General features: G+C 51.9%; 1 protein-coding gene across 1 annotated transcript in view; it reads right to left on the minus strand.

Moving 5' to 3' along the window:
• HSPA12A (heat shock protein family A (Hsp70) member 12A) overlaps positions 1-11,325 on the minus strand; it is a 67,759-nt gene extending 56,434 nt beyond the window's left edge. The window contains exon 1 of the mRNA XM_031682544.2: positions 11,146-11,325. Coding sequence (XP_031538404.2) covers positions 11,146-11,188 — 43 coding nt within the window. The 5' untranslated portion in view covers positions 11,189-11,325. The remainder of the gene's footprint in view (positions 1-11,145) is intronic.
• Between the last annotated feature and the right edge of the window lie 258 nt (positions 11,326-11,583).

The following is an 11,583-nucleotide window of genomic DNA, read 5'->3' on the forward strand; positions in this document are numbered from 1 at the left end:
CAAATGGCTTATTCAATTACCAACACCATAACTATCTATAGGAGACAGTCACTCCCTGACCGCCAGACACTACTCCCCCAGATCCCCCCTCCAGGCGAGGTGATCCTGCCCCCTGGTCAGGGGTAACTGAGCCGAGGTCAGGTAGATAATCATGCCTGGACCTAGGAGCCTCCTCTGGGAACCTGGATTTGGGAGAGAAAGACAGATTGCGGAGTGACTCAAGTGGACCTGCAGGGAGGGGAGGATGGGCGACAAGCAGAGCAAAGCAGAAATAAGAGAGAGAGGTGGGGAGGCAGCTCAATGGTAGAGTGCATGCTTAGCATGCACAAGCCCTGGGTTCAATCCCCAGTGCCTCCATTTAAAAATACATACATACATAAATAAAGACATAAACCTGATCACCTCCCCTACTCCAAAAAAAAAAAAAAAAAGAACAAGGAAGAGACGGGGTAAGGGGTGGGGAGAACTCCATGCTCCCAGTGCTCTCCCTCTTAGACTTGGCAGAAGCCATTCCTAGCGTCCTCTGTAAAATCTCCTTTTCGGCTTCCTCGAGCTAGAAAACGTTTGCTTACCTGCAGCCAAAAGCCCTACTTAACACTCCTTTAAAACAAACATGCTGCCAAACACCCGGGCCCGAAAGATGGGCAACGACCAATGCCAACAGGGAAAACACGCAAGGAAGTGGAAGAGAAAAGGATGAGCCTGGGTCCCGCGTTAGGGACTTTTTTCTTCACAGCAGTTTGAGTTGGCACCTCATTCCTGAGGTAAGCATTACTTCTTCAAACACTCTTTTAAAACGTTACTCCTGCTGGGAGGGACAAGTCAGTAGCTTATTAACGGCAGAGAGGTTTAGATCCACGTGCCACCGCTGACTGATCGGGGGCGGCTGGCTGGACTGCTATGTTGAGGAGGATTCTGTGGCACCTCTGAGTTCAGTTAGGAGGTATGCAGAGGGAGTTAGCGACCTGGATTCTTATCCTGGCCTTGCCAAGTGTCTGGGGGAGGCAGTCTCTTTAGCCCTCCCTGACCTCAGTTTGCCCATTTGTAAAATAAGAGCATAGCCCAGACATCTGACCACCCAGAGCTCACTTGGCTGTAGACGTCACCTAGATTTCTCAACAACTTTCATCTCTGCTTTGGGAACAGGATTCCTCACCATTTGTGCTGTAAACAGTGTCCTATCCCAACTGGCAGAGATGGGCCCTCAAGGACAATGAGAAAAGGAACAGAAAGGAAGGAAGTGACCAGAGGAATTCAGCCTTTAGCCCACGGAGCCTGGGGGACAAACAAAGAGGCCAGCCTGAATCTCCGCGTCAGCAGACTCGAGCCCCACCACCTACATCTTCTGTGTCCCAGACGGGAACCAGGAATCTGGGTACAGAAACCACTGCTCCCAGTCACAGAGAAACCAACAAGACCACAGGGTCTGATTTACAAAAAGCAGAAGGTGATAAGAGAGATCACTTTATCGCCAGTTTATGGGAATCAAAGAACACTCGCAAAACCTACTTCCGTCTGAGGTCTCGGGCTGCTGGGTGGGCCAGTGGAACAAGAGTTCCATCCTACAAAACTTACTGCTTTCCCAGTCAAACTGGAACATAGTAGGCAAAACTACCAAAAAAGTATGCAAACCCAAGGCCTCACCAAGGCCTCCTGCTCCTCCTTTGAGAAGAAGGACCTCAAGGGCACTCATTCCTTGCAGAGACCAAGCTCATCAAAACGAGAAGTCCCACCCAGGGTGTCACCTGGACCACTGCTTTCTTAAACAAACGAACAAACGATCCTGATCTACCAAAACATAACCCACTGGGAAAAACTGCCAATGAGCCAGCACAATTTCCATGTATACCCACATCTTCCTCCCATTTATCAACCACAGAAATCCATGTTATAACAAATAAATAATTTCAGGCGTAAGATAATTGGAAGTGGCTTTTAAGATAACATGACTATAAGTTACATCTGATTTACAAAGGGCCGATTTCTTGACAGTTGGCATGCACTCTGAGAACATCTTAAAAAGTGAGAAAAACTAACCTACAAGCTGTTTGAAAACGTACTACAAGTTTTTAAGGTTTGTACTTTTCACATTTGAATCAAGATGACTCAGATTAAAAATAGCCACAAATTCTTTGCAGTTCCTCCCATTAAGAGGTGGAGTCTATTTCTCCATCCCTTGTCTCAGGGCTGGCCTGGCAACTTGCTTTGAGCACTAGGATGCAGCAGAAGTGGTTTTATATGACTACTTAGGAAGGTCTCGAGGCCTTGTAGCCTCCCTGCTCCTCCTCTTGCTGCCCTGAGACCACCACGTGCAGGAGCCCGAGCTTGCCTCCTTGAGGATGAAGGGCCATGTGGAGAAAGAACCCAGCCGCCAGCTAGCACCACCCTCAGACCCATGAGTAAGAATGTGTGGACTCTCCAGCCCAGTTGAGCCATAAAATGGCCACAGGCACACTAATGACCCCAGGCAAGGCCAGCAAAAGACCAACCCAGCAGAGACCTGCCCACAGAACCGGGAGCCAACACGATGCAGCCAAGCCATTAAATTCTTGGATAATTTGTTACATAGCAAAGGCATATATAATGTGACATTTTGTAGACATTTCACAAATTCTCTAATAATTCAATAGTTTCCCCCAATTGGAAGCCAATAAACCTTTGATTCAGGTCTCAATAATTTCACAGACCTCTGAGAAGGGGCTACTCCAGCCCCCAAAGTGGCAGTGTCTCCAGTGACCCTACCACGATTGATTAAAAGCCAAGGGTGGACCGACAACCCAAACTGCAGGAAGGCATCATGCAGCAGGTTCAAGAAGGACCCAACAGATGTAAAGCACAGAGGAGGACCAGTTCCCAACATGCAAACCACTCCTGGGGTAGGTCGAAGGCTCTCTAACTACCACTCCTAAATCTTTCCAGCTGTGGTAGACTATCACCCCTCCCTGCCCCAAATACATCTGTGTTCTAATCCCTGGAACCTGTGAATACATGACAAAGGGATTTTGCAGATGTGACTACATTAAGGATCTTGAGATGGAGAGATTATCTTGGATTACCTAAAAGGGCCTAATAAGAGGTCCTTATACAAGGGTCTTTATAAAAGGGAGGTAGGAGGGGCAATCAGGGGAGAGATGTGACAATGGAAGCAAAGATTGGAGTGATGCACTTTGAAGATGGAAGATGGGGCCACGAGCCAAGGAATGCACATGATCTCCAGAGCTGAAAATGTGAGGAAGGAGGTTCTCCCCTCGAGCCTCAGGAAGGAACACAGCTCTGCTAACACCGTGATTTTAGACCAGTGAGACCCATCTTGGAATTACTTCCAACCTCCAGGCTATAAGATAATACATTTGTGTTGTTTTATGCCACTGAACTTGTGATCATTTTTACGATGGCCGTAGGAAACTAGTAACACTGGATAATTCCTCCTGCCTACAAGAATGTAACCTGGAACTATTATTCATAATAACAACAACAGCTAATAATAATAGCTAACATTAATTCAGTGACTATTTTGTGGCTGGCTCTGTTCTAAGTGCTTTTCTTATATAAGCTCATTTAATCCTCATAAAAACCATACAAAGAAAACTACTATAATCTATATTTTAAAGGCGAGAAAACTGTGCCTTTAAGAGGTTAAGTAATTTGCCAGGACCACAGAACAGGTAAATGACACAGCTCAGAGCTGAACTTGGCAGTCTGGCTCCAGATTCCATGTTTAACCACTGCATCTCCCAAATCAAACCAACAATGAAAATAATCCGTTACAGCCACTTACTGAGCATCTTCTAGGTACCAGGCTCATGCTTAGCCTTTTAAATATTTTCTCTCACTTAATTATCACAGCACCCCAGTGGAGCAGGATTATTAGTCATCCTTGTTTACAGCAGAAGAAACTGAGGCACAGCAATGTTTCTGAACCCAGAAGCGTCAGAGGCCAAAGTTCAGGTTTAACCACACACCCTTTCCTGCCTCCCTTGTCCCACTTGAGGCCCAGATGGCTGAGAAGAGGACAGAGATAAGTAGTGCAACCACATAATTTATCTTCCAAACTGAGATACTCAGAAAGTGAAATGAGTCACTATTAATACTTTCCCTGGGGCAAGAGGCATAGACCAGAACTATCCCAGCAAACCGGGACACATGGCCACCCTAAATGGGACTAAAATCTAGGCGCATACTCTGCAGTTCACAGCTCCCCAGAAGGGGCGCTATGAAGCAGCCATTGGCCCTACCTGACATGCACAGCTGCCAGGTCACAGTCAGGGCTGGAAGGGGTGGGGGGGTGGGGGGTCCTGGAAGAGCTCAGAGCAGAATCTCAAAGCTCCAGATCTGGGGTGTCAGCACAGCGGGTAGCCTGTCTGATGGTGGACTGGGAGTCCATCTGAGGGCAGAGGTTTGGCAGCCCTGGATAGAGCCCAAGGATGCAAAGAGACCTTGAATCCCACTGGTGCCCCAGTCAGGAAACCCGTCATGGAGCTCAGAGCCTCAGCAAAGGACAAAGCGGAAGCCAAACAGGGACAGCATCCTGAAATGCCTGCTCTCCTCCAAAGTCCTGGGACTGCTGGACAAGGAGCTGCGGACCCTGAGGCTTAGGCTGGGTCTGCCCCTTCCTAGCAGTGGAATCTGGGCCAGCCCTTCTCTCTTCTGAGCCTCCTGGACAAAATGCAGCCTCTGGCAACTGCCCTGTCTCCAACCACGGGATTCATAATAATAAACAATAACAGACAACAGCAAGTATTCACCATGAGCCAGGAAGTACACTCAGCACTTACTAGGGGGTATGGGAGTAAATAAAATCCACTCTGGGATGGGTACTAAGATTTTTCCCACTTTACAGATGGGGAAAACTGAGGTTGGGGTCAGAGAGCTAAGTAACTTGCCCAGAACGCCATGGCTGGTAAGTGGTGAAACTAGGATTGGAATCCAAGCTGATTGTCCCTGTAAAATCACACTGGAATATTCTCTCTTCCCCATCTGGCCAACCCAAAGCCGCATATTCTAGTGTAGGGTCCCCCTGAGGGAGGGCCCTATTCCCCTGGTGGGCCAGAGACCAGGCAGTCACATTTCACATGGTCCCACCCAATTATAAGACTCACTGGTGGGCTTTGCAAATACATCCCCAGGCTCCACGTCCCTGGTGGGTCTAATTCCAGAAAAGTCTGGGAATGGGAATTATAATGACCTCCTCCCAGGTGATTCCTAAAGCTTTTCCCTTCTAGTTCAAGCCCCTTTTGTGTCTGAGTCCATGAAAAAGTCGAGTGCTCCTATGCCTTTGACCTCCTCTGAAACTCTCTAGTCTCTCTCTGTACCCACAGCTCAGCCTCAGCACAAAGCCTTCTATCTGCCTAACGTGTACTAACTTTGGGTTCCATGTGTTTGGGCTGTGGTTACCTTCTGTTTACGGCAAGTGACACAGGTTTTCTATTTATGGAATTGATATAAATAAAACTCATAAATGCATTTTTTTTAAAAAAAACAGTAGGTCCATTTTAAAAATAATCGATACATCACAATTTGGGTAGTCAGCACATATGGTAGAATCAGAAAGGGGAACCTTGAGGGGCTGAAGATTGAGAAGCAGTTCCCTGAGGGTAAGATGCACCTAAGGAGGCTTTCTTGACAGACTTGAACTCTGTTATAGCATCTCCCCTACGAGCTAGGTCACCCTGGGGAATGCACTTCATTCCCCTCAGCCTCAGTTTCCCCTTGTGTAAAATCAGCCACTTCATGGAGTGGTTATGAAGATTAAATGAGACAGTACAGACAAAGCATTTAACACAGAGCTGGTGCTTAAAATGCTTTGCTGACCCAGACAGTTCCACACCAGGGAGTAAACCGTGTTTTCTGCTCTTTGTCCTCCGCCCCCCACATGCTGAGGTCTCAAGTCTGAATGCAGGCAGGTGGAAATCCAGTGATTCTCAAACTTGGCTCCTCACTCACAGAGGTCCTGATATAATAGTTCTGGGATGAGACCTGGGCATCAGGACCTAAAACAAACAAACAAACAAACAAACAAACAAACAAACAAACAAACTCTCCAGGAGCTTCTAACAAGCAGCCAGGATTGAGAACTGCTGTGGTAACTAATCGCCCGGGATGTCCAGTGGCTAAAAAGTGTGGCTTCCAACACCACACAGTCCAGGACCAGCCTTGGATGACAGCTGCTGGCATTCCTGCTTCCCACCGGTGGACTCTGCAGAGATGGATAAAGTGTTCAAGGAGGGCTGACCTCATGTGTGCCAGGAAAGAGGAGTCCATTGCTTCTTCCCAGAGTCTGGCTTCAGGGTGGAGTACTGAAGGTCTAAATGCATCAGGACCTGAGCATACTCCTCACGTTGCCCCAAGTCAGAAAAATCAGAGCAGAACTGCCCTCCTCCTAAAGCCTCCAAAGAAAGCAGACCAGCTGGATCCGCCACCATGTCACACAGGCAATGGCAATCCCTGTGGGCACCTGGGGGGTAAAGGCAGGAAGGCCCCCATCCCTTCCTCCTGTGAGGAAAGAACTGGATAAATTAAAATAGTTTCCTGCCCATCCGCTGTCTCCACTGTTCCCCCAACAGACCTAGCAGGCATCATTCATCCCTTTCACAGACCAGGCAAGGAAAGCGGTGGGTGGGGTTGACCAGCAGGGCTTGGGCTCCAAAGCCTCTTTGCTCCTCCAGCCCTCCGGGACCTCTACTGCACACCTCGATCGCCTGGGAGTCATTTGCAGTAGAAGGAATGCAGCAATGGTTTGCAGAGGCTGCTGAGGTGGGGCCAGCGCCGTTTCTGAGCAGTGCCTGCCTCTCTCGGTCATCTCCTTGGCTCACCCTGCTCTCCTGGTGATGCTCAGACCCAGGGTGGGAGGCAGCCACTCCCTGCCACATGCTGCTCATTTATTAAACCCCTGGGTCCTCCCTGCCATTCTAATTATGTGCAGCGATAATAAAGAAGCTTTCTCCCTTACCAAAGAGGCCTATTTATGCGACAAGAGAGCATTTCGCCCCCACAAGATTGAGTCGTCACTCAAAGCCTTGTTGGAATCAAAGTCACATCTCTTCAGGGATTGGCTGAGCCCCGCCCACCTCCCCCTCCAGCTTCCGCCCACTCCCGAGCATCCACACTTCTAGAAGCGCCACTGTCCTGTGGAGTGGGCAGGATGCGGATGTCATTCTCCACTGCTGTGCTCCCTCGCACAGCATATTGACTGAGATTCCCTCAACACACAGTAGGATATTTATTGAGCACCTACTATGTGCCCCTCCTCAGAGTATGGAAATAAAAGACACAGTCCCTGGGCTTGTTGGGAGAAAAGGCATTGAGAGGAAGAGCACAAGCTTTTAGGCTCCATGACTGATTCATACCCTGACTCCAGCATTCGTTGGCTCGGCAGATACCAAAGTTCTCAAAGGCCTCAACTGCTTCATCAAAAAAAATTGGGTAATAATAACACTAACCTCCTAGAGTTATTGGGGGAGTCAATGGGACGCACACATATAAAACCAGAAGGAATGCTAGTTGGGATTACCGGTGGTTAGTACTGAAGGCTTTGGAATCACACAGATGGGATCTCATCTAGATGGATGGGTTCAGGAAGGCTTCTTGAGAAGTGATAGTTGAAATGGGTTTTGAAGGATAAGTAGGAGTTTGCTAGAAAAAGAGAGGATGTGCCAGCAGGGGGAACTGCATGAGGGCCAAAGATGACAGGGCTCTGGGAAACACAAGACATAGTATGGGAAACATGCATGGGGGACGCTGGGACCACAGTGACAGGGGGCACAGCTACAGAAGCAGGTGTGGACAAGGAAGAGGGTCCCATGGCCAGAGCCCTAACTAGTGATACCCAGAGCATCGCTTCGACTTCTTCCTGGCTCCTTTGGGAGCCACAGCCAGCACTCTCCCCCGCTGATCTGCACTCTGGTGGCCGTAGGGAAGTGGGACAGCCGCACTCTATTAGTCACGCACTCATTCATTCAGACACTCAACACAATTCCCTGAGGGCCTGGCATGTGCAAGGAGAGGCTGTACAGCTTGACCGCCTCCTAACCCGCACTCAGCCCACTTCCAGCCGTGCCACGCTGGCCTGGCAGCACTCTCTTCAGCGAAACCAGGGTAAAAGCACCCCCCGCATAGAGTCATTCATCCAGTAACAATGTGATACGGCTAAATGAGATAATTCATATTCTCGGATTTCAGCATAAACCAAGTCCTCAATAAACGTCAGTGTTTAAAATGTTTATTTTTATTATGATTATCTGCCAGAATGGTAAGAATCTTGTCTCCAAAGCCCAAAACACCATGTCCAGAGGTACCCCCAATCCAGACAAAACCTGTGTCTGCTGGGCCTCTCCTTACCCTCCCCGTCCCCTGGAGCAAATTCTAAGTTTCTACTGCCCACACTTAGCCTGAACCACCCCAGCCCCCCACCCCAGTTCATCTCATCCTTCTAGGCTCCAAGGGTCAATCAATTTAGGTCTTGGTGGGGGCAGGATTGAAGGTCATCTCAGTCTTTCGGTACAAAGCCCCAGGGGTTAAAGGGTAGCCCCTTTGATTTTGTAAATTAACTAATTTAAAGGCCTTATTATGGGAATTTGCAAACATTACAAAGAAAACTGAATAATTATGAACCTCCACGTACCCACCACCCAGCTTCAACAACTACCAATCTGCCATTCTTGTTTCCTGGGCACCTCCCCCACTCCCCACCCCGGGGGGTCCACTTGTTTGTGGGGAAAAGTTTTATGCTCAGCCTTTCTGGCACAGCCCACCACCTGGGACTCCCACTGCTCACAAGTCCCAACACAGTTTGACACCTGAGTAAAATCCTTGAAATGATCCCCTGAAGAACAATCATTTTTATGTCCCTAATAGAACAGAAATCACTGGTCCACAGGGGCTATACAGGATGGTGGTGAAGGGCTGGAGCCCTGGAATCCAATGGCCTGGGTCTAAATCAATACTTACTAGATATGTGACCTTGGACAGGTCATTCAACCTATGTTTAGATTTCCTACCCAGTAAAAGGGCAATGCTGGTAAGAGGTTTGTTGTGAGGCTTTAAAAAATAAATTAATGCATGTTCATTGCCCAGCACAGAATACGCAATGAGGAAACCTTAGAAATAGATGTGCTAAGTGGTGGGTGAGCAGGCTCTGCTCTTATGAGATACTATTAATATCTCTCATTTTATAGATGAAGGGATGGAGGCCAGAGAGAAGCAGCGAGCTGTCAGGGACAGCCTGCTCTGTGTCCCAAGTCCACGCACCTGGAACTGTTACCATATGCCTTGAACCGCAGATCACTGGAAGGGAAGAAACATTCTAGAACAGACACAGGCAAGCAGTGACAGGTGGCCCAGCACACCCTGCATGTCTGCCCATTCCGGATGGGGAGCTCTCTCAGCCTGAGGAGAGTACAACTACCCTGTGCATGTGCGTGAGCAGGGTAGGGGTGCTGAATTCCATTTTACCAAAGTGGTGTGGAGGGTGGGGGGCAGGAGGTTGATGCACATCCTTGCTCACTCTTCTGATTTGACAAATCTTATGGCCAACCTTGCATTGCATACAGCCATCCACTATTCTAGCATGAAAGGCAAGAAACTGGTTCACTAACTTAAGCTTCAGCAATTCTTAGCAATTCTGACATTCCTCCTGGAATCATCCTCAATTTTTTTTTCCAATTTAAAGGAAAACGGTGGGGAAAAGATAAATCAATCCAGTTGCTGAATGATGTTCAGACAAAGACAGCCTCCAGCCCATTGCCCCCGTTTGCCAGCTGAGGAAGGGCAGGGGAAGGGGACAGATTAGGAAGAGGGGCAGTTATGTTTGGGCACCGCCTGGGCTCTCCAAGTCCCCTCCAAGAGTGAGCAATGTCAGGATCTCCCCCTCCCCCCAGCACTCCCCCACCACTGCAGTGCCGTGTGGGGAGGCACCTCCCAGATCCGCAGGAACAATGGACTTGGGAGGGGGCAGGTGCCGCTCGGAGCGCAGCAGAGGGCGGGGGACGCGGCCACAGACAGCAAGACTGTGAGTACACTGCTCATGATGGTTGTGCTGGCACCTGACTCAGTTTCCCCGGGTCTGGTGAGGTCCCCGCAGAGCCGAGCGCTTCTTTCCTGTTTGAATTTCCCTTACGTCCCAGGCATCTTAATTTCATCCTCGCTAGGAAGCTCGCCTTATCGCTCCAGAGGAAGCCGCCGGGCCACGCTCTCCTCCAGCAGCTGCTCCTGCCAAGGCCCTGCAGGTCAGGGACGCGCGGCACCCTCCGTGCGCCCAACTTTGTCCACTTGGGACCCACAATCCTGGCCAGCCTGTCCCCTCTGCCGGCGAAGCCATGATTTATAGCCCTGGGCTCATGGGGCTGCCTCTCCCTCTCCCCCTTACCCTGCCCCGGTCCTCTTCCGCTCCTTACCGCCCTCCCCCCACCGTCTAAGCCCTAACCACGCTTCCCAAAGAAAGCGGCACTGGTACGTTTGCGAAATGCGAGCGTGGGTCCTCTGCACTGGGCGCCACCTCCTCCCCCCAAGCCTGGGCAAGAGAGGACAGTGGAGCCCCCGCCGCTTCCCTCCTCCTCCTCAGCCCAGACAACCCCAGGAGATGGGCGGGGATGGAGAGTGGGATGCAGTTCGGCCCGGAGCTACAGCCCCCACTTCGGGCGGTTACGTCCCGCCTCGGCGGGTAAGAGAACAGGTCCACATCTCCGACTGCCCCCGGCTCCCACTCCCGCCTCGCTGAGTCACGGAAACGAGCCGCGGAGGATACGGGGCTACCCTGAGGCCCGCAGTTTAACCGGCGAGCGCGGGCGTCCCCTTAACATACCGCAGGGGATGGACGTGGGGGGCGGTTCTCACCCTGACTCGCAGCGGGCCCCGCAGGAGGGGCCACCCCGCGGCGGAGAAGGCGGGGTGCCCTGGCAGGGGCAGCAGTCCTCGCCGCAGTGTCTGCACCCCAGCTAGGAGCGGAGCACGTGACCGGCGGGCCATCTCTGGCCCCCGGTCCCCGGCCCCTCCGCGGTGCTGACCCCGGCCCTAACCGCTAGGGCAGGTGGGACGGGGGCGCCCACTTTCCCGCAGCCCGCGAGGGTGCGACAGGGCGCCGGGCCGAGTGCGCCTCATCCCTCCCTGGCCCGCTCCGCCGCAGCCGCAGGACCCCAGTCCGGCGCTCACCTCGGGGCCCCGTGTCGCTGACGCCGGCCTCCTTGTCCGCCATGGTCGCACAGCCCCCGCCTGCTAGAGGAGCCTCCGGCGCAGCGCCCGTGACCGTGCAGGTCCCCGTCTGCGTCCGCGGCAGCGCACGGGCCGGGTCTGAGCCGCCGGGCAGCGGGAGCACTACTCTGACGCGGCGGCCGCCGCAGCTCGGGCTCCTCCCCGTGCTCCTCCCGGGCCCGCCCCGCGCCCCGCCCCGCAGAGCCTGGCCGCTGGGGAAGGCGGGCGCGGCCTCCCGCCCAGCCAGAGAGCCCGGGGGTCCTCCCGCCCGGGCCCGTTGCTCCTAGCCGGGCCCCTCCTCCCCGGGGCTCGCCCCTGAGCCGGCCGCGCCCTGGCTGGTGCCGCAGCCCCCGCTCCGCGGCTCGCTAGCCTGCCAGACGCCGGCGTGCGCAGGGCGCT

The sequence above is a fragment of the Vicugna pacos genome, chromosome 11, assembly GCF_048564905.1.
Source record: "Vicugna pacos chromosome 11, VicPac4, whole genome shotgun sequence".
Lineage (NCBI taxonomy): Eukaryota > Metazoa > Chordata > Mammalia > Artiodactyla > Camelidae > Vicugna > Vicugna pacos.